The sequence below is a fragment of the Chironomus tepperi genome, unplaced genomic scaffold, assembly GCF_022539635.2.
Source record: "Chironomus tepperi strain 1889 unplaced genomic scaffold, CSIRO-AGI_Ctep_v1 contig_85, whole genome shotgun sequence".
Taxonomy (NCBI): domain Eukaryota; kingdom Metazoa; phylum Arthropoda; class Insecta; order Diptera; family Chironomidae; genus Chironomus; species Chironomus tepperi.
In genome coordinates, this window is record NW_027226207.1 from 1,628,214 (window position 1) to 1,651,333 (window position 23,120).

The 23,120-nt window shown below is 30.7% G+C and overlaps 2 protein-coding genes across 17 annotated transcripts; one reads left to right on the top strand and one right to left on the bottom strand.

The window, feature by feature from the left end:
* Nucleotides 1-29: 29 nt before the first annotated feature.
* Patronin (calmodulin-regulated spectrin-associated protein patronin) lies at nucleotides 30-12,643 on the bottom strand. Of its 14 annotated transcripts, none has more exons than XM_070635200.1 (19): nucleotides 12,465-12,643; nucleotides 11,493-11,810; nucleotides 10,669-11,144; nucleotides 10,458-10,561; nucleotides 9,430-9,588; nucleotides 8,085-8,327; nucleotides 7,847-7,903; nucleotides 7,302-7,718; nucleotides 6,683-6,852; nucleotides 6,348-6,413; nucleotides 5,748-6,116; nucleotides 4,382-5,482; nucleotides 3,685-4,117; nucleotides 3,459-3,527; nucleotides 3,124-3,225; nucleotides 2,705-2,839; nucleotides 1,800-2,015; nucleotides 1,326-1,608; nucleotides 30-1,169 (listed from the first exon to the last, which is right to left on the bottom strand). In XM_070635200.1, exons 1-19 carry the CDS (start codon nucleotides 12,516-12,518, stop codon nucleotides 1,022-1,024), a joined length of 4,920 nt encoding a protein of 1,639 aa, XP_070491301.1. In that variant the 5' UTR covers nucleotides 12,519-12,643; the 3' UTR covers nucleotides 30-1,021. The 14 variants fall into 14 exon arrangements, with proteins under 14 accessions (XP_070491301.1, XP_070491299.1, XP_070491306.1 ...); XM_070635198.1 differs by having other exon boundaries at nucleotides 6,336-6,413; XM_070635199.1 differs by having other exon boundaries at nucleotides 31-1,169; nucleotides 3,136-3,225; nucleotides 6,336-6,413.
* A 548-nt stretch (nucleotides 12,644-13,191) lies between these two features.
* Nucleotides 13,192-22,267, top strand: ca (RCC1 and BTB domain containing protein claret). 3 transcript variants are annotated; one of them, XR_011543967.1, is made up of 11 exons: nucleotides 13,192-13,567; nucleotides 13,637-13,695; nucleotides 13,754-14,315; nucleotides 14,374-14,954; nucleotides 15,108-16,491; nucleotides 16,612-16,757; nucleotides 16,819-16,911; nucleotides 16,963-17,242; nucleotides 17,315-17,688; nucleotides 17,772-19,766; nucleotides 21,787-22,267. XR_011543967.1 is itself a non-coding variant. In XM_070634162.1 (10 exons), the coding sequence occupies exons 1-10, from the start codon at nucleotides 13,345-13,347 to the stop codon at nucleotides 19,683-19,685; spliced, it is 5,616 nt and encodes a 1,871-aa protein (XP_070490263.1). In that variant the 5' UTR covers nucleotides 13,192-13,344; the 3' UTR covers nucleotides 19,686-19,932. The 3 variants fall into 3 exon arrangements, 2 of the variants coding, with proteins under 2 accessions (XP_070490263.1, XP_070490264.1); XM_070634162.1 differs by lacking the exon at nucleotides 21,787-22,267 and having other exon boundaries at nucleotides 17,772-19,932; XM_070634163.1 differs by lacking the exon at nucleotides 21,787-22,267 and having other exon boundaries at nucleotides 16,972-17,242; nucleotides 17,772-19,932.
* The last annotated feature ends 853 nt before the right edge of the window (nucleotides 22,268-23,120 follow it).

Genomic DNA, 23,120 nt, shown 5'->3' on the forward strand with positions numbered 1-23,120 from the left:
AGTTTATTTTATTTTGAAAAATTCAATAACAATTTCCAAATTTTCTTTCATTTCCTTTACAATTTTTTGCTAAAAAAATTTTCCAGCATCCTTCAATGATCTCTTAAACGTCCAAAAAACTTTTACAATTCACATAATTTTTTATCATCTTTTTTTTTTTTCAATAAACGAATCAAAAGGAATGTTAGCTAACTAAATCAATCAAAAATGGATTTATGTAAAGGAAAAAAGAAAAAAAGTATCTATGACTCTACATAGAGGATTTTTTTGTTATCTGTCTCCATTACCACATTTTTTAAAATTTTTAGAATGGATTTTTAATTAGGTTTAAAAGTCTATAAAATTGAAGTTTTTTTTTTGACAAGTTATTGTGTTATAAATTTGGAACGACTTGTTTAAGGATGGATAGATATTATCATTATCATTATTAATATGTCGTCAATGTGCTGATTTTTTATACAAAAGAAAATTAGCAATATTCAGTTTTAATAGTTCTTTCTTCTCGTAACAAAAATTAAATATAATATAATAAAATAATTTTTTTATTAACTAAGTTATGATGCATTTTTTTGATCAATTTTTTAAATTAGTTTTAATAGCTAAACGTTATATTTTAATGACTTTAAATTGTCTTTTCCTTTCAGTTGTTCAGAATACAAAAAGAAACATTCATTAATATTCGTATAAAAATCTTTTTTAACTGGTTTCCATTTTCATAATAATTTAGGATTCATGAGTAAGGTAGGAAAAGGAAATCGGAAAAAATAATAATCATAAATGGTGGATTATTAATAAGAATGTGTGATTTTTTTTAATATGAGAGGAAAATTCTCAAGTTTTTCATATAAATTCACAATGCAATAATACGATTGTTAATTTGTCTATTAATAGGGTTTTTTCTTTGTTGATTTTAGTGTCTGATTAATCTCTTCATTATCAAGTATTGTGTCAATTTTAAAATAAAATAATAATTTTTAATCATAATAAAAACATATTATTGAATGATTAGTGCACTGGCAGCTTATATTACGAGTGCCATGTCCCTTTTGCTAGGCAAATTTGAAGCTTTTTTTCCTTGCCACAATGAGTTATGGATTGTGAAAGCATCGCATGTCACTGTCAAATGTTTCGTATGAACTTGCGCGAAGCATTTACCACCGGAATTATATCTAAAATTTAAATAATAGGTTCATTAGTTTAAGTAATAAGAAAGTAAAAAATTAACGGCTTTTTGACATTCAAATCTGTTCAGTGAACCAATGAGTTCATGTCAGTTCAGTTCATTCAAATTTCAAAAAGACGTTAAAATTGGCATTGAGACTTACTTAAAGAATTTATCAAACATGACATCGTAAACGTTAGATGGTCCTGTACCATACAATTTAATCACTGCCTCAGTTTCTGGGTCATAACTATATAAAGCTCTAAACTGGCATCCAGCATCTCTAAACAGAACTAAGAAATGTTTCGCCTCACTTCGGGCTATTTTTTCCAATACTTTTTGCTTAGCATCACGATTTACAACACCAGGAAATACACAATATTCTACAGCATTTAATAAAATTCCACGATTTGATTTAGCAGCTGGTTGCTTATATAAGCGAGGTCCTAAAATGGAAAAACAATAAAGCTTTAGTTTTTATGGGTATTGACAATTAATCAATAAAAAATAAATATAATAACTTTTTTTGTGGAAAATTAATATTATACAATAAAAAAACTATAAATTCCTATATGAAAACATCATCATCACTTCAAACATAAAAGAAAAAAAATTCAAGTCAATATCAAATTATTACCATTATAATCACCAAAAATAGAACTTTGCGTTGAACTAATGTCACTAGCACCATCATCATAACCAATTACACGACGTTTTGACATTAAGCTTGGATGCGGCAATGATCCTGGACCTGAAGGTGACGGCAAATGACGACTTGATGAGCCTGAGCCCATGCCTGGAGACGCTGCTCTTCTTCTTGGTGGTGTGGTTCGTCCAAGTCCAGAATCCGAGTCTATATGTAGTTTTTAGGTCATGTATTAGTATAGCAAATCACAAAAAACCATTCATATTGGGGAGAGCTAAGTTTAAGATCACACTGTTGATGATCTGAGCGCATTTTTGCTTGACTAGAGCTAATTTGAAGTTTTATATGAAATCATATTTAACGGCTTTTCAAAATTTAAACCGAAAATTCGTTAAAATTTTTAGTAACGGTTTTCAAAAATTCAAAACTAAGGGACTAAAGCATAAATTTTGAATTTTTGAAACCCGTTAAATTCTAATCAAAATTAAATCGAATTTTTGTGAGAAAAAACTTCAAATTTCTAATCAAAAACAATCAAGCCAACAATATAAACCAGTGAGAGTCACATTGCAAGCTGTACAAAAATACGCTGGGAATTAAAGTCAAAACTAGAGCAATGCAAGTGAATATCATCAAAAACATATCATTCTTGCATCTCTATCAACTTACTTAAAGCACTGTAGTAGTTAGTAAAATTAAAAAATGTAGGAATGTAAAACATAAGGATCTAAATCATATAAACGTACAACAACGAAACGTTCAAACAAGTTCAAAATATCGCAAAAAATAAAAATCGAAACAAATTTTCATCATGAAAAACTCAAACGAACAAAAAATAAATCATGAAAAATTGATGCATAAATTTTGGCAATTTTTTTAATTAGATTCATTCTTACCGCCACATAAATTCATCAAAGAGTTGGACTTTCTTCCACGGAAATTGGCACCTGCTTGTGCAGCACCACCATATTTTGAAATTGACGAAATACGAGTCAAGGTTCGGCCACGTTCAATTCCTTGATTTGGAGGTTCTTCACATTCATTTTTTATTTAACGATGGACAAACAAAATTATTACTTTTTTTGATCTCACAACAATGACAATTTTTTTTGGGTTTTAAAAATTAAGCAAAATTAAAATAAACCCCAATTATTTTTTTAGTTTAATTAATTTAATTAACAAAAATAAATGAAATCATCCATAAACCAATTGAGTAAGGGAAATGAGGGGGAAATAAATAAATCGCGATTTTAAATGAGAAAGTATTGTGATTGGGTGTTAGTTATATTAATAATTAGTAGATTTCCAGTTATACCTTTAACCATACCTTTTCCATATTTATTATACGAACTACGTCGTCCTACATTACTTAAAGGCGTAGAAGTTGTGCTGCATGAAGGATATTCGTCGGGTGATTCTGGTTAGTTAAATTCAGCATGAAATAAATAGAAAATTCATAAATAATTAGGATAGTTAGATGGAAATACCACATGAACCCAAATATATAATAATGAGGAACAACAACTATGTTTGTGAAAGGACAGAAATAGCATAGACATAGGAGGTATACATGAAAATAAATGTAAATGAACTCAAATAACCCAAATAAAGCATTAAAAAAATAATAGTATAAATTAACGTAAATCCTACCTTTGATTGACAATGAGTCTTGACTACCACGATAATAATCGCGGCGTATTGTGTTTGACAGACCGATGCCTAAATTAATTCAAAATTAAGTTGGTAAATTAAAGGTTTTAAATGCGAAAAAAAAATTCAACAAAACAAAGCGAGAAGCTTTAACATTGAAAAATAGTAAGTAGTATAAAACAAAAAAGAGGAACTAAATAGAATATCAGACATATATCACCATTACCAGTCAAATTAGAATTCGATCCTTTCTTTCCAGAGCCACTAATATCAATCGATGCATTAGTCTCAACATGAATCGTTTTTGGACGAGGCCTTTGCGGTTTATTCATTCTCATTTTTGGCTGTGGTGTTGCCATACTTTGTTGATGTTGCTGTTGCTTCATCAACATTTCAGTTGTGTGCCTATCTAATGTTTTTCCCTCTCGTTCAGCTTCCTCTATCGCTTTCTTTAATCGATGCTGTTCAAGAATTTGAGCTCTTCGTGCCATCTGCTCTTCTTTCTTGCGTGATTTCTCATCTTCTTTCTCCTGTTCCCTTTCTCTGCGTTGCATCGCTTCAATCTCTTTTCGTGCCTTGGCTTCTTCTTGCTGTTGTCGACGTTGTAGTGATAACAACATTATTTTCTCTTTCTTACGTTCCATTTCATCAACAGACATCTAAAATAGATCAGAGAGCAACAGATAAGTAAGCATAATTACATAAATTACAAGTAAAAATTAACGATCTGTAATTTATAGAGAGCGCAAAAAGCAACAAGACCACCGTGAATGGCAATTTTGCACATGTTTACCTCCAATAAATTTTGATTGTTTAACGGTCATTTGAAATTTAAAATTGAAATTTTCAAAACAACATGAAAAATTTAACGAGACATTGAAATTTCAAATAACCGTTAAAATTTTAGTGGCAGTTTTACTCACATCGAAATTTTGATCATCAGCAATGACGATAGCTTGACTTTCTTTCGGTGTGGATATTCTAGGTTGATAGGGCTGTTCGTGAACTGAATAATTATTGTTGGGTTTGATCGATTCCATTGTTGGCTTCTTTTCGGTATGGTGTAAATCAAATACTTTCTTACTAACAATTTCCTGAGTATCTACAAAATTGTCTGCATTGTCATAATCCTCAGAAGACTTTTTAGGTGATTTCTTAGTACGTAATGGCGGCTTTGGACGTTTTGGCTGTTTATCATTATCGAAACTAATATAAAAGCCTTTTTCATTCTCATTCTCATTTTGAGATTCTATTGATTTATAACTACTATCGGCAATTCCTTGTCTTATTGTTGGTGATGGAATTCTATAAGTACGTGAGCCACTCGTAATGTTGAGTTTACCAAATGAAGCTTCAAATTCGTCAATCTTATCAAATGATTTCTTTATGGAAGAACCGTTATTTCTTGGAATTGGACTCTGATAATTGTCAGCTTCATCTACATCCTCTTCATCACCAATAAATGAAATACTTTGCGGTGCCATCATCATTTCATCTGGAATTCGTGATTGATTTGGTTTTGGAGGAGTTGCATGAACAACTGGAAATAGTCGTTGTGCTTCTGATTCTCTTCCATTCTGCTTATGGAGAACGAAACCACTATTTTGTGGTTTTACTGGCGTTGGTTGTTGCTGTTGCTGTGGTTGCTGCTGCAGCTGCTGATGCAGATTCTGATTCGAAGGAGATTTCCATGTGTCATATTTATTCATATTTTGTTGTTGAGTTTGTTGCTGTTGCTGAATTTGTTGTTGTTGAGACCATGTTGACATTTCTGGTGGTGCTTTTTGCGACCATGTGCGTCTCGCAGGAACTGGTGGTGTAGAAACTTGAGTAGGAGGAGTTGACACTTGAGATGGAGTTTCTCCATGCAAAAAGAATTGTGGCTGCTGCGGTTCATATTGATCCCGAAAATTATTAGTTTCCTGTACATATTTCGCAATATGCTTCTGTTGTTCATGATTTAAATATTGTGATGGTGAGGAATATTGATCTTCAATAATTCGAGAATTTTCTCTGCTTTGAATCTAAAATGAAAATGAGAGCAAACAAGATAATGAAATAACTGCAGCATATTTATGTTTTCATTTCTGACTGACTAAAGCGCATTTAATTTAAAAAATAACGGCCCAAAATAATTTGAAAAATTTCGTCAAATAAATTTTTTGAATTTGAAAAGTCCGTTATTTTTTGACGAAGCTTAAAAACCAGTGTCATTTAGACTTTATGACTGTTTTTTGCAATAAAAATATACCATAAAAGTCAGAATTGAAAGCATAAAAAATCCCTTACTTTTTGGTTAACGTATTGTCCTTGATCGTTTATATACTGATGATGTATAGGTTTCTGTATTGGCAATTGAGGTGTAGAGTTATACTGTTGTTGTAGAGGATGATACATTCCAGTTATGTTCTGTTGACTTCCATACTGTTGAGTGAGTATATTAGCTATTTGCTGCGCTTGAAGGAGTTGCTGTGCTTGCATTGTCTGAACTTGTATTTGATTCTGTTGCTCAGCCAATTTCTGAATGTCCTCTTGAATGTCATGTAAGTCTGAATTCATTACTGCAATACTTTGTTGATATTGTTCCAATGAAATATTATTGTTGTGTTCATAATCTGGAAGTTTTTTACTCCATTGAGGCTGATCCATTGTTACGTCCTGCATATTATTTTGATGAGTAATAAAAAAATTTAAAAAATGATTTTAGTAAGTCATAATGGAAGTGCTTTTCATGAGAATTAGTAGTCATAATAATTCTAAGTAAGTTTGTTGAACTAACTTAATTCTACAGCATATATAATAATAAATTAGAAGTATTCTCATGTCATTATACAATTAAATATACTACATGCAACAATAATAATGATAATGTCCCACCTGTAGACTTACAGGTTTCTCAACAGAATCTACCATCACCAAATCACTTTCTGTTTTACCGTCTTCACTACTCTTTTCCTACAGTAACAATATTTAAGAAACAAATGATTTATTTCAATCACCAACATATAAAATATTTTTTTGTGGAACAAAAACAAGAGTTGTGCAATCAACATGGGTTTTGTATTTCCAAGAAGATATACATATGAAAAAAAAAGTAAAAATGTGTGATAAATATATGTGATAAAAAGGAATAGGTATAAAACAAAAACAAAAACAAGAACATATATAACGTAAAAAAATGATAAAAAATTAAAATAATCTACTTTACGGAAACAACTCCTCACCCTCTTATTAATGGCTTGCAAAAATGCAGCTTTTCCAACCTTTTGCAATTGTTTTGACATTTGCGATTCCAATCGACGCTTTTCTTTCTCAATATGTCGTCTCTTCTCTTCCAATTTAAGTCGAACAGAACTCAATTTTGAATCGTCTACAAACGGTTGATTTGTATCACCTAAAAATAAATTATGAACTTTTACTCAAAATATTCGTTGGAAAGATGTTGAAGATTTTTTTTTTTTGCGTGTTATGGATGACTGGAGCGCACTATTGGATACTAATCAATTACACTTTTTAAATGGAATTTAATTTAGCTGCAGTACATTTTTAAAAGTTAAAAAATACCTAGCAATTTTGAAAATATTTGTTAAATTGTACCGATTTTGAAAAATTCAAAAATTTAACAGTTTTGTAAAATTCAAATTGTAGCGGTTTCTTAAAATTCAAAAATTTAACGGACTTGTAAAATTTAAATTTTAGCAGATTTTAACACAAAAAAAACCGAAATGAACTTTCTGACTACGATTTTCCAGACATTTTATGCGTTATTCCAGTTAGTCTTCACTTTTTGGGGCGAAATCCACACGCTCATTAAAATATGAAAACAATTTTCTGAAAACTTACGCATTTCGTTCATTTGATGGGCATTAACACTTTGCTGCTGCCATGTTGTTGTTGCTGCCGGAGCGAGCGAAGCGAATGATGACATTTTTCTCTTCTCCTCCACCACCATCTGATGTACACCGCTACTATTACTCGATGAGGTATTGCTATTTTGACGTTTCAAGTGAGGTTTCTCAGACTCTTTATCTTCCTTCTCACCATCCGATTCATAGCCAATAACAAGAGTACCTCGAGCATCAGCTATTGAACTTCGTGCGGGAAGTGTTGGCTCAATACTTGTATTCGATATCTTACGTTCTCGATCTTGTGAGCGACGATCAAAGGTGCCAATCATATTCAATTGATCTTGAGAGCCACCAAAGTTTTCAATTGTCAATTGGGAATCCTCACTAAATGAATTTCGACGCGATCTCCGACCTTATTTTTTTCGTAGTCAAGAAAAGAATAAAAAAAAATTGAATTAATGAAAAATGTTCATTAAAAGTGATTCACACATATGAAAAAAAATGCACAACAAAAAAATAATAAAAATAATGAAAACCCACCAGCATAGCTAGTCTTTCGATCATCCCAATTACTAGGTCTTCCTGCAGCTTTATCGCCTAATTCACAATTTGATAAAACAAAAATTTTTTCAAAAAAGATGAATTTGAAGTAATAAAGTAAGAGATGAAAGTAAAACAACAGAATTTCCAACATAAATGAATAAACCGAAAATAGTAAATGAAGAAAGATATTTATGGAATGAATGAAAAAAACCAACTGTACAAAAATAAGACTCACCTCTCTCATCAGCTTTCGTATCATTATTTGATTTCTCTTTAGACTGACGCAATTTTGCTGGAATCAAAGGATCATGCATATTTGACAATGTCGGAATTCCTTTTGATCTATGTACGACAAATTCACTATCAGCCTCCATATTTCCATTATTACTGCTCGAATTTGTCGTGCTCGTGCCATAAAACACTTCTTTTGGTGGGGTGTGGTGACGATACACATTATTCGATGAAGGCGATCGAACAACTGATAAGAAAAAGTTTAAAAAAAGAGTTCTTTTATGATTCCACTAATTTTACAATTGTAAACGATAAATCATGAACGCCAACAAAACTATTAGTATAAATCATGTAGTCAATCAAATTACATTAGTAATAGCATAAGATAATTTTCTTCTTCGTTTCTTCTTCTTTAGGGTTTCCAAAACATTTCTATGGTGATTCCCTCAATGAGAATTGTCTTGTTAGACTTAATTGCATGTGACTTAACTCTGGTATGCCAATTGACTAGACATTGTAGCTTGTGGTTTCTTTGAATTTAAATTGAAATGAAACAGGAAGTTAATAAGAAGGGAATTCGCATTCTTGATGAGTCAGCACTGTAATTCAGGTATAATTTAATCGATATCTCAAAGCTTTATATATTTTGAGTCAGTCGAACATTTATTGCTTCTAGAAAACTTTATAGTAATGACCTTATCTGGACGATTTGTTTATGACTCATAAGCTAGGAGCTAAGGCTTAATATTGAATAAAAATCTCAGACCTAACAAAAGACAATTCACAACTTCACGATCGATTGGCACACCCTGACTACAATAGACAGTTTATCTATAAATAATTCAAGTGAAGATGGTGTTTTTGTGCCATCAAAAATAATGAGACAGAAATTAATTAGCAATTCCAATCTCTAAGTGCGATCAGAAATGATAAATTGCCTAACAAGCCACTTCCATTTAGCAAAAAATAAAACGGTAATTTTTTGGAAACCCTAAATTCGTGTGTATGCAATTGCTCGAGAAAAAAAAAGAACTGAGAGAGTAAGAAAAAACTGCATGCTCTACAATAATGGTAATAATGATAATAATAATAAAAATAATAGAAATGCGCTAAATACTATTGAAATGAAACAATGAGAAAAAAAAAAAATTTATGTGCAGCACAAGGTACGATTGAAAAGAAAAATAAAAGAATTGTATGAAATCATAAATAATCACATGTGTGAATCAAAACTAATGTAAAGAGAGTAAGTAATGAAATAATAATGAGAAAAAAGGTAAATCAGGAACAAAATTAATTTTGACACAACTTTTTTGGATGATGATTTTTTTTTTTTGAGTATTATTGACCTTGAAAAGGCGGTCTGCCTGAAGTAGAGCCTGCCGAGGACGGAGGCGAATTATATCCACTCCTCAAATCAGGAATTGGTTGAATCGTTTGAGTTGTGAAGCCACGACGATGAGCAATTCCATGCTCATTTGTTTTACTTTGATTTGTAGCTATTTCTCCTATTATCAATAAGGTGGTAAAATGGTTCGTATTGGTGAGTAATATCATTAATTGAATCATTATCTTCTCATACAAAGTTTCTGGACCAAATGAAATTTTTAGCGGCTATTTCAAAAAAAGTTCAACTTGAAGTTAGCTTCTGATTTATAATTTCTAATTTTAACGACCGATTTCAAAAATGTACAGATTGAAGTAAGCTAATGTTTTTTAAACGCCGTGAAGTTATCTTCAGAAAATTCAAATTTTTCAAATAATTTCCAGTATTTAACGGTCATATTCCTTGTATAAGAAGACAAATTTACATTGATTTGAATAATTGATTAGTGAGGAAATATAAAAGAAATTGTAATTTTTTTCTACAAATTTGTCAGTGTTATAATATAAAAGTAGTCATAATATTTGTTCTATGCCAATAATATTGATGTTTTTCTTTTGTTTTCTTGATACTTAACAATTCGAATATGCTTGTTTTTTATGGTTTGATACGAAACTAAAACAAAAATATATAGTTCAACATCAAAAAATAACTGGTTCGATGAATATATAAAAGTGTTGCGTTGAAGATGTAAAAATTGACCATTTATATTAATCATGCATATTCATTAATCATAGCACGATATTTACATAAACACAGTTTTAAAGGAAATTTTGCATGCAAATTTCGATCCATTTACTAATGAATTCATCAATTTTGTGCTTCCTTATCAATATTTCGCAATATACCGTCCAAAAAAAAAAACAAACATATTCTAATATATGATCATATTTAATACAATAAGCATTAAAGAAGCGCATAGATTGTTTGTAGAAGTAATATATTAACAACTATACACTATGTGTTATTACATTTGTGACATTGAGCACTCACCTGTAGAATTTTCGCATTCCGGATAATCAACACAAGGTGCTGGATGAATCTCAAACAAGTTAAACATATCAGCTAATAAGACAACAAGATTTTGCTTCATATTTCTGTGTTATGATTAAAGAGATGAGAAGAACCGGTTAATTAAACATGTCTTAATTTAGAAATATCGATAAAAATATTTTGACAATAAATTTTTATAGCCAATACTTACCCTCGCATATATGTAACATCCTCAGCCATCATATGAAAGACGGAATATGGTAAATGACGTTCGGAGAAATTATTGATTAACAAGACATTATGGAGTGAGTCCTCGACAGTCGGTAAATAGCTAATTCGTATTTGATACCATGGCAAAATTTTTGGACAGTAAAATGCAATTAAATAAGCTAAGCAAACGCCATCGCATAAACTTGTAATGTCTTGAATTGGAGCAGGAATGTCAGGCGTTCTTAATTTCTTGCCTTTCTCATCAACCAGCTCATTAATGGTCAAGTCATGATCAATCCTACGCTTCAACGATGCCATTACATGCGACACCCATAATAATAATAATTGTTCACTATTTAAACCGCTCGGGACTGAGCCTGACGTTAATTTATTTACTGCAGAGTGTACGCGATCACCGGATGTCACTTCCTTTGCATAGAGTATCATCAAAGCTTCTATCACAGACATATGAGCATGCTAAAATGAAAATAAAAGTGTTATGAAATAGATAAATACCAATCTTTTATCTGTCACTTCGCAGATTCTCTTTATCTCAAAATAAATATTTTTATAAAAACCTCATATGGCTATTAAAAATGGTAATGATTAAACAGGGTTGGTGTAACTATACAAGAAAATAAATGAGATTTAACGGATTTTGAAAATTCAAAATTTAACCGTCATTTCAGATTCAATGAAGTGAACTTAACGAAGATGAATTTATGAATTGCTGAATTGCTGAACGAATGCAGCATTAACCAACCCAGATAAAAATGAATAATAAGCATTAAGTATGAAGTATTAAGAAGAGAAAATATCACATACGATTCTTATTGGATTCGTTTGAATGAGAACTGTTTCGGTTAGCGGTGGTTCGCCGGCACGTTCATCCAATATTGGCACTCCTTTGCGACATAATGTTTGCAGGATGGACCAATGATTTAGGCTTTGATAATTGGGATCACTGTAGATATTCGATAAAACTTGACAATAGATTGATGCATTTCCTAATCCAACGACAATCTGTGGCTTCAAGTGTTGATTACCATCATGATCTGTATAGAATGGCTCCCTTAGTTGATCTGGCACTCGATTGTTGAATGCTTTTGATAGCAACCATCGAATTGAGGCTCGTTGTTTTGCCTGTTTTGAATTATTATTTTTAATTATAATGCATAGAAAATTTATGATTATTATGAGAAATATGTGTAGAGGAAAATCACTTTTTGAGTCTGAGAAGTGAATTTTTTTAGAAGAAGATAGTGTAAAAAGAAAGATAGCATGACGTCATCCATATAACAAATTCAGAAAAAAATTCTCCATTGTACATAAAATAAAGAAAAAAAACTATCTAGGTACATACACATGGCTGAATTTGACAATTTTTAATCATGGTAGAGATATCATGTGTGGGAATGAATACAATGATAACTTAAAGATTTATTTACACAATTTTTAATGCACTTAGTTTTCTTCACAAGTCAAAAATTTTCATTTTTTTAGAGATACAGAAAAACTTTTCTCATCTTATGGATGTGATCCATTTTTCACTTCTGTATCCTCTTATTATTCACTGTATTCAATTTTTTTTTCTTTTTTCAATAATCGCCATCAAATATCTACAATGGATTATTTTCTTGTCTTCTGAAATGGCTATTTTCATATAAAGCACAAATTTGCAATATTATTAAGTAGGCGTTTTATAATATAAGAAATATATTCAATACACAAAACTCCAAGATGAAGAAAAAATACATATATGTGAAAACCATCAACACTTGAATCATTAAAACTCACTTTTCTTGTACTTTCTGCGAGTCCATCTTCACTTTGTCGGTTACTTGTGCTCATTATCAAGTAAAATTTAATGTTTTTATATCGATTTCAAGAAGAAATCTACTAAAATTAACAAAAATTATCAAAATACTCTTTTTTCTTAAACTTTCTTTCCAAATTCGTTTGTAATGGATCGATAATTTACATGTAAAATATTGCTAGGAGTATCACAAGTCACGTAAATTACATAGATCACTGTATTTCGAGTATAAAATCAAATAAAAACATTCACAGTTTTGTACATAAATATTTACAATTTCCTACAATAGACGTTTCACGACCCTGCATTCAAAGGGGCACTAAACTGCGATATCTCAATGTTCTCAAAATAGAACGGCGACCTGAAGAGTTAAGAATCGTACGTCTTAAAATAGACTAGAAGTTTTGTACGAGATGGAAAATTTTAGTTTTTATTCAAGAGATATCAGATGGAAATTTAAAATTTTAGTAATTAACGGAAAATCTGAATCCAAATTAAAGTTCAAATTTTGAACTTTAAAGTTTAAACTTTAGTTTTCCGTTATTTCTTGAATAAAAAATTTTCCGTTATTTTTTAGTTCTTTGTTAAAAAGTTAATTGCTCTCTTATTTATCGCTAATAGATTTTAAAATTGTCATTACTGTGCTTATATAAAGATCCAGACAGATGTGTCGCATTACGTATTAGATCTCCGTTCTACTTCATAAACACTCAAGATCTTGAACCTTTATTTGTGAAAATTTTAATTTTATTTGTTAATTGATTAAATTAATAGTTTGTGTGATTAAAAATGATTTAGTATGTTTATTAGTGTAGTGACTTGTTAGGAAAGAACATAATTTTGTAGATAAAGCATAGAAAAATGAAGGAAAAGGAAATTGTTTCATGTGAAAAAATTTTGCACAATTTTGACGATAATCATCTCAAATTGGCAGTAACTTCTGAGGTCACTAGTGAGTCTAAATATCAGTTGCTGTGTATTGTAACGTCAAAAGATGAAATCATCCTTCGATATGTGTCAGAGACATCGGAAATTATACTGAAAAAAATCGACTGGTTCTTTGAAAAGAAGAAAATTATCAAAGGTATTAAATACACTAATATAGGGTTTATATAGATCTATTATACTCATACGCAATTATACTTTCTTACAGCTGTCGCCTTTGATCCTTTTCCTTCAACTTGGCTGCTAGTTTTGTGCATTGATAATACTGTAAGTTTTCTTAAGGCACAATAAATCGATAAAAATGTTTACATTTCATACATTTTAGATACATATTGTTCCTGCACTTCCCATCTGCGACAAATCTGTGTCATTCAAATGTATATTTCCTGCAAATGAAATCACTTCCTTTGTTGTGCCATTTATTGGACCGCACGTCTGTCCAGATACTCAAAAATGCCCAAATCAAATGTATGAGGGTTCATGTACTGATGTAAATTCTATTAAAAGAACCAAACGTTATCAGTTCGAAGTTAAGAAAAATCGACTCAGTTCAAGTAAAATCAATGAGCTGTGCTCAAGTTCCGCTTATACTCATATTTATTGCGATGAAAAGCCACAAAATTCAGCATCAATATCAGCATCGTCGTCATTTATGAAAAATGATTCGAGCATTGAAATTGAAAAGATTGGAACAAGTGCATCAACACCATGTGATAGTCAGTTGAGCAATATGTCTTCTGGAATGATGGATTCATCAACACTTTCATCAGATTCCACAATTTCATGTCCAATTCCAACTTCAATAATTTGGTGGCGTACAACTCATGCTGAGTACAATCAAAATCGTGCCATAATTGGATATTCCGATGGATGTATCGTCGTTGTTCGTAAGTCAATCTTGAATACAACGCAAGTTACTCAATATTAATTCACTTTTATTTTCAGAACTTGTTAACAATTGCCCGTTTGTAGGAAATACGTCGGTTGAGAAAGGCGCAATAGAAAAATTTGCAATATGTAAAGGCACAAGTTGTGACACAATTTATTTGATGATAAATACATCTACAAAGGAACAATATAAGCTCTTATTGGAGCAGAAGTCTATAGCATATACATTTCCGAATGACATCAAAAATCCATTTGAAAATGCTAAAAATGGTGAAAATGATTGGGAAATTTTAGGAAGTGAATCATACGAGAAAATAATATCGGAATCAAGTGAGCAAGAACAAGCAGCAGGAACATCTGAAGATTTGACAAAATTGTTTCCTGCTGCAAAAGCTCGTCTCCTGTCACTTCGTGATTTAGGTGCGAAGAAAATTGGCAATTTGAAAATGAAATTAGCCGAGCGCAACAAGTCACGTGAAAAGGAAAGAAATGATAACGATAATAGCCGTTCTATGCATGACAATGTTTCGATTCTTCCTGAACTACTCACAACAACTTCAGGACCAATTTTCACCGTGCAAAACTATCAAAATAAAAGCATGATGGGTGCCATACATTCTTACTCTTCTACACTTTCGGTATGCATTTTTAACGTATTTTACAATTTCGAAATTTTCAAACTGTTCAGTGAATTTTTGAGTTCATTTTCGTTCAGTTCATTATTTGAATTCTACAAAACCGTTAAAATTTAGAATTTTACATAACCGTTAATATTTTCTTTGTAATTTTAGATTCACAACATAGAAATAATGATGATACCAAGCGCACTCTATAAAATACCACAATACACATGTGATGTTCTGTTGACAGAAAACATCATTTTCACCTTTCAACCATCGACTTCAAATCCTATAATTACATCAACAACATCAGCAGCAGTAGAACAATCGGAACAATCTACTCTGACTCATTCGGAAAATAACAATCAAAACAGCAACAATAATAATAATAATAGTAATGCACGAAATGTGACCAATGATAATTCAGTAACAAATTCTAGTCATGATACAAATGATAATAATAATATTAATAACAAAATTTCAATTGAAGAGAATACGATTAGTATAATAAGTTGCAATATCGCATCAACAAAAATTGGTGAAGAGAATGAATTTAATGAACGTGCTATACTTGGATCTTTTAAGTTTCCTTTTGATGAGAAAATTCTTGGCTTGTTACCCATGTTAACATTTGATAAGGAAGTTGTAAAGGATGGAAATGAAATGCCCAGCAATGAGGTTGAAATGAAGTCAACATATTCTAAATACTTAAGCTATCACTCAAAATCTAAACACAATAAGAAATTTGATGAAATTCATGACTTTAAGGTGCTCAAGAACGAATTTCCTCGTGTGATTTTCGACAAGTGCCTCGTGGTAACAAGCAAAGGTGTTTATTGTGTTGAGCTTAAAGAGAAACCTCATATCATTTTTCTTAATCTTGCATCGTCATCTTTATGGACCTTATGTGATGATTTTTGTAAGACATTCAATCTCAATATGACTGAATGTGTCGAATTTTCCGGTGATATATTGCTTAGAAAAAAGAAAATTGAGCAGGCTCTTTTAACATATAATATAGCTAGAACACCACCGATAAAGACTGCATTAAAATTAGCAATGTTTAATGAGGCATCAGCACTACGACAAATTGCATCAATGGCATTAAAAACGAGTTATATCCTTGAAAGTAAACATCCAATGTCACCATTAATCTATCAATTAATGAATGATATTAAATATCGTCAAGAGAAAAGTGATGTTGTCTTAAATGTGTTGAAAAGGAACGACACAGAAAAAGTGATTAATTCTGGAAAGACAATTAGTGACTTTTCATATGAATCTATTGAAAATTTTGATGTTCAAATGAGCAATTCAGCACAATTTCATTTATCAAATTTATTATTTTTGACACTTTGCGAGAAAGTAGTAAAAGATAAAAACTTAATGCCTTTATGGAATTTCATTGTTACCAATAATAAATATCATACAAGTCTCTCATCAATCATATTATCTCAAAGTGGACTTTACTCTTCGGCTGTTCTCTTGGCTATGCATCGCGGATCATGTTTAGATGTTTTCAGTTGCTTAGTATCTATGGCTGATCATGTTTTAGGTAATTTAATACGTTTTTAAAAATAACGGTCATTTTGAATGCAGCATAAAATTCAAATTTATTTTGACCGTTGAAATTTTAAATTAAATTTGACAGTTAATTAATTTTTAATCATTTCAGACATTTCAAATGAAATCACAAGATACATGTATAATTTGTCGGACGAAATGTTCATGGAGACTATTGTCTATCTACAGAATTTCGGATTCGACTATTTTGAAGCAATACGTAAAAATTTGGATAAGTTAGACGAAGTTGTTTTGGAGGTAATACTTTAATGCTTAAGTTAAGGATATGTACATTAATTGAATTATTTTTTGATTTCAGCGTCTTGCAAAGCAATTAAACCCTTTTGACCCCGTTTATCGACCAGTTCTCTTCAAAGTTAAGAATCAAAATATTATTAAGGAAATGGAAAATGTAAGCCATTCAATTCTAATTTATGCTGGATAATTTAACTAATTTAAATAGCATTCACAGAAATTCCTTGAGTTTTGTCAAGCTTTGATCGAAACGTACATCCTAATCCTCATGAAGCTACAAAAGTTGCAACATCACAAAGACAATTTCCTTTCGAGCATTAATGTATTTCGAGTAACGAGCGAGGAAAGACAAAATTATGTAAAATTGATGAATTTCTCACCGATATCAGCAGGATTCAGTCATTCGGGTTGTATTGTCGATAACTCAGTTTATATGTGGGGAACGAATGGAATAAATTGTGCATTGAATCGGAATGTCTTACAAAGTGGTATGTAAAATGTCATACAGAGCATGACTGACTTATAAACTTTTAAAATTGATTTTATTTGACACACATTAGATGCATCAGAGAATGATTTACTACCAACGAGACTTGACTTCTTCAAAGACATAAATCTTGACGTTTTCTCTGTCCATTGTGGTCGTTCTCATACTCTATTTTTGACAAATAATGGACTGTATGCTATGGGATGCAATAAACTTGGACAATTGGGGATAGAAGAGAAACTAAAATTGAATATAGCTTTGCAGCCAATGCTCATAAAGACATTGGATAATAAGAACATCACGCAAATTGCTGTTGGACAGCATCACAACGCAATTGTGGCTGATGATGAATTATACACTTGGGGATGGAATGTTTATGCACAATGTGGACATGTTGAGATTAAGAATATTAGACAACCTAAATTGGTTGAGTTTTTCTCGAAAAAAGTAAGTATATCCTCTATCGATGAACTATTACGTTACACTGTATAATAATACCTAACTAATTCCAATGATACTTCCATTTACAGAAAATAAAGCAAATTGCTTGTGGACAAGCTCACACATTAGTACTTACGTATGAGAAGAATGACAATTTAAATACTTGCCTCTACGCATTTGGCTCAAATCATTTCGGTCAAATTGGCACCGGCAATTCATGTGAAAGTGATTTTAATTTGACTAAAAATAACTCGATCAGTTTTGTGCCTCAGCGAATAAAAATCGATGAAGATATTCGTTTGATTCATACACGATATTTTGTGAATTTTGCTGTTACTGATTCAAATAAATTACTTACGTGGGGTTTAAGTCCTCCCGAATTGAGGATTATCAATCAGACGAAGAAGAGAAATAAAGCAAATCAGAAGTTGAAAGAAGCTGCATTGGAAACAGAAAAGCAAGAAACCGAAACAGCTGAGAATTCGGCTCAAGAAAAGACAAAAGATGAGTCAAATATTGTAAATAATTCAGTTGAGCAAAATGAGGAGCTGCCAAAAGGAAATGTTCCCGAAATTAAAATTGATGAATGTGAAAAGGTCGAACAAAATAATGATGAAATTCCATCAGTCAATAGGAAAGTGAAGGATGCAGTACCGTCGGGAAGTGAAGAGACAATTGAAGATCCAAAACTTTCGACACAAGAATATGTTGGACATTTACAACCAACAGAAATTGATACATTTGATGTTGATAGTGACATAATTTGGGTATCAAGTGGGATTTATCATTATGCTTTAATTACAACATCATCGACACTTTATATGTGGGGAAAGAATATTGAGCGGCAGTTAGCTCGAGAAAGTGTAAAACCCGACATAACATGTCCAACAAAATGTCAAGCGTTCAATGATATAGAAGTTAAATATGTAGATTGTGGTGCTGATTATACATTAGTGATAACAAATGAAAATGAATTGAGAACGTTTGGAAATAATGGAAATGGACAGTGTGGTGTTGAAAATTTAGGAGATAAACAGGGAGCTGCAAAATTGATAAGATTTAAATCATCAAAAAGAGTATTTCGTATTCCTGAGAGTAGCATGTACTTGCATAATCCAGCATCAGTCAAAATACCTTTAAATGCGCCAACAAAATTCGTAAATTTCTCATCAAATCAAACAATTTGTTACTTAAAGAATTTACCAAAGTTTAAAAAGAACTGCATCATTGAGAGTTGTCTGAGTAAGTCAATAAAGAAGCAAGCACATCATCAATTATATGTCGATGAAAAGATCTTGGACAGTAATCGTAATCCATCATTTTCATCAATATCAAGTGTTGCTTCAGAGACATCAACATTATCATCAAAATCATCAGAAGATGGAAATGAATGTGATGATCCAACAAAATCAAATGACTTTATTCATTATTGTCTGTTCCTATTTCAAGGACTTTACGACTCAACACATTTTTATGATAAAAGCTTGAGTCATATAATTAGTAGTGAATATAAAATTCGAACATTAATGCTAAATTACAATTACATTGAGGCTTTTAAGCAGGCTTTAGAGAGTGATGGACGAACGTCGGCAATATCGATTAAGATTTTTGAATATTTTACAACAGATCAGAACATAATTCCAATGCATACAGAAGATATTAAATATTTCATTTATGATGTCTTTCTACATTTCATTAAAAATCAAATGGATGTATCGGAACTTGAGAAATATTTCCTCTGTAATCTTGACTACTATTTCCTTCAATTAGCATTCATTCTATATTTCTGTGGCAACAATAATAATAACAATAACAATAATAATGTTCAACCAAATGGATTGGAGAAGCAATTGTATGAAAAATTCAAACATTTATACAGCAATTACGAGAACTTTGCATATTTCGATACAAATGAGATTGAAACAATTTTTAAATCAATAACAACAAACTTTCATTGTGTTTTATGCCAGAACATATTAAAATATTCGGAAAATTTCAATTGATATATGCCATATAATGATGATAATGATGATGATGGACGAAGAGGCTTTTATGATCTACGCGAGCACATTTATACTTAAAAAGTAAAGGAAAGATTGAAACAAATTAATTGTACTTAAAAATATTATATATTAACACTCATAACAATACATACATTATATATTTCAATTAATCCCGTAGACTGTTGCACATAAACTCATGAGTCTTTTAAAGAACTGAGATGAATAAAAAAAAGTATAGAAATGATAATTTTTTAAGATGATGATAACATAAAAAAAAACAATGTAATGCTCCCTTATAATCATGAGACAATACAGAAAACCAATTGATGTATTTGACTTAAAAGCTTCTGATTATGATCCCTAATGAATTTATTTCTTGCTTTGGAATGAAAAACATTTGATATTTTACTAAATTCATAAAGACGGAATTTTAAAATTAAAATAGGAAAAAAGTAAATTTTGGATTACTCAAAAATGGATATACGATGGTCAAAGTGGATTGAATTGACTAAAATCTTGAGTTATTTTTTTTAGCAAAAAATTTTTTACAGAGGTTCAGGTTCAATAAACTAAAGATCATAATATTTATCTCTGCATATTTTATATGAGAATCGAACTCAAAAGTTTATTTCAAATTTTTAATTTAATTTATTTTCTTTTACTATTCTATTCTCTCTTTTTGTTCTATGACAAAAGAATTATATTAAGGCTAATGAAATTAAACTTGCAATTTTGCTCCTCAAAAGAGCTTTTAATTCATAAATTGTTCAATTTTCCCATAAATTAATCAACATAGAGAAATATGATTTTCTAAACTAAGACATCTTCCTCATATAAATGTACTTATTAGATCTGCTTTGAAACAACAATCCACTTTGATCAAAAGTAAAAATTCTAAATTTATCTCATAAATATTTTTGAATTTTTCTTTGCTTTAAAACCTTTTGTTAGGAATTTATTAAAAATGAAGAATTTACCAGAGAAAAGTGCAAGAAAATGATTTTTATTTTCAATTTTAAATTTAAAGATATTTGCGATGAAAATTTTGCTACAATATTGAAAGTTAAAATACAAAATAAAGAATGAATAAAATCTAATTTAAGAAGTTAGGACTCTTTGTATAGTTATGACGAAGATTTTTCAAAAATAATTGTAGGGATCTTCTAAAATTTTAGAACACTGATTAAGTTTCCTTACATATTCAAGTTTATCTAACCAAATGTCCTAGTTAAGCTCACAATTTGACAACAGATACAAAACCGAAGAGGCTTTCTAATAGTTGCGGTTTGAGCTTAGTAATAGTTCTCTGCTACACAGCAGTATCTAGTTTTGGTTTCTTTAGTAACGATAAGGGACTCTACCATCATAAGTTAATCTTAAATTCCGGTTAAAACATTCACGATAGAAATCCTCCCTCATCAATATTTATAAGAGGCTCCTTTCATATGCCCAGAGCTCGAAGTAAACTGGAATTTTGCAACGAAAAGTCAACTCGACTCAGTACAAAATTCAAATCAACTTTTAGCTCTGATTATGCAGCCTCATAGTTCTTTTCAAATCGCTTAGTACGCTGTACACATTAGGATCTACATTTGCTGGGATTATGGATGACAGAAACATTATTTCAAAGCTCAAATTAAAAATTTAAGTAGATTTTTTATAGAGCACGCCAAGCATAACCAAAGCTCAAAATACCCAAGTATTAATCAACATTATAAAAAAGTTTGTTGCAAAATTTTCATCGCAAATATCTCAAAAGTAATTTCTTGACATTTTGTCAAGAAATTTTCTTTAATTAACCGAATTAAGACTCTTTAGCAATAGAGTTCCCAAAATCTAGTGAAATTTTTACTAACAAAGATTTTTTTATTGATTGATTTTTTATTAAATTTCAATGCTCAAAGAAAAAAAAAATACAATTTAAAGGTAACTTAACTATAATTATAAAAGATTTGATACTTTTTTTGTTGTTGCTTTCTGCTTTTTCGTGATCATTATGATAATCAAATTAAACACATAAAAAAAATAAAAAAAAATCAAGATTTTGATTCTAAAAAAAAAAAAAACAAAAATTCACAATCTTTTTTCATTAATTGAACAGACAGTAAAGGAAGGAGAAGAGCCTGTAAAGTAAGGTGTTAAATTGCCATTGAATATCATAATCGATATCAAATCTACACACAAACAGCATATTGCAACTTCCAAAAATAAAAAAGGAAAGAATTAAAAAAATTTCCCAGCATATATGCGCGCGATCAAGACCGCGACTTGTACGAACAGATCGAAGGAGGAAGGGCTGGCAAAAAATTGTTCAATAAAAAATTATAAATCTTAATAATGAAAATGTGTTTTTTGTGAATTGTACTTAACTTAACCGAAAAAAACAAGACTACAAGATAAAAAATCGATCTTCTCGCTTTTATGAACATTATTCCATCTTGAAACATAAATTTCCTTTTTCTTCTTATTCCGGTACGGCCCTCTTATTTCTCTCTTGATTTCGTTCGTGGTTTAAAAATAACAAAAAAAAAAATAAAATAAAATGCAAAACAGAAAATTGTTCACTTAAATTCTTTCATGCACCCAGGGACAGGACAAAGAGATACATACTTGAAACGAAACCGTGGGGCAATTTTACATTTAATAAAATATATCGAAGTGGATTAATAATATAAAGTGCAATTTTTTAAGAAAAAAAGGGGCGTATGTTGTTATTTAGCTTTTTTTCCTCTTTTTTTACACAATTTTTTTTTTTTCTTTCTTTCTTCTCTTTATGAGTTATTGATCAGAATCACGTTTTTCTCCTTTTTCTTCTTTCTCGCACTCTTCTCGAGCTTGTTAGAAAAAAATTATTATTTTTTTTTTTCATTTTCGAAATGCAAATTCTATAGATTGATATTGATGTGTCTGAGATTTTGGGGATCTAATGTTGATAAAGATAGTGTTGCAGTTGGCATTGAAATTGGCAATTAGAAACCAGCGATTGAGTCAGCTTTTGACGACACCTACGAGATCTCATGCATCACAATCGATCAGTACGATCAGCGAAGAAAGTATTGAAAATCAATGAACTTGGAATGATGAAGATCAAGCACTAATGAAGACAATGCATCCGATTCTGCAATGATTCGTAGCTGACCTGAATAGACAATAAAACGCTCAAACTAACCACCAAATGGACATTAACTTGCCATTAACTAATTATGAAGTATTTTTGCCCACTCGGGTGGAATGATCCTCAATGCTAAATATCAACATATATTATCAATAACCTATCCAGATGAAGACAGCTGCTATAGAAAACTTAACAGACATAGAGAACAGTTTTAAGTACCGTATTGGTATTACTGTACCATGATAGCATGTACTTTATCTGTAAAGGAAAGTAGCTAGCAACCAGCAATAATTGCCACTCCAATATACCCATTATGCTTT

Excerpts from the sequence above, each read along its gene's own strand:
- ca (XM_070634162.1), top strand. The coding sequence starts at position 13,345 with ATGAAGGAAAAGGAAATTGTTTCATGTGAAAAAATTTTGCACAATTTT. Across the intron at positions 13,696-13,753 it reads TTTTGTGCATTGATAATACT|ATACATATTGTTCCTGCACT; the intron begins GTAAGTTTTCTT and ends CATACATTTTAG. Across the intron at positions 16,758-16,818 it reads TAGACGAAGTTGTTTTGGAG|CGTCTTGCAAAGCAATTAAA; the intron begins GTAATACTTTAA and ends TTTTGATTTCAG.
- Patronin (XM_070635198.1), bottom strand. The coding sequence starts at position 12,518 with ATGAGCACAAGTAACCGACAAAGTGAAGATGGACTCGCAGAAAGTACA. Across the intron at positions 7,719-7,846 it reads TCGAAAGACTAGCTATGCTG|GTCGGAGATCGCGTCGAAAT; the intron begins GTGGGTTTTCAT and ends GAAAAAAATAAG. Across the intron at positions 6,853-7,301 it reads CCATCAAATGAACGAAATGC|GTGATACAAATCAACCGTTT; the intron begins GTAAGTTTTCAG and ends ATTTATTTTTAG.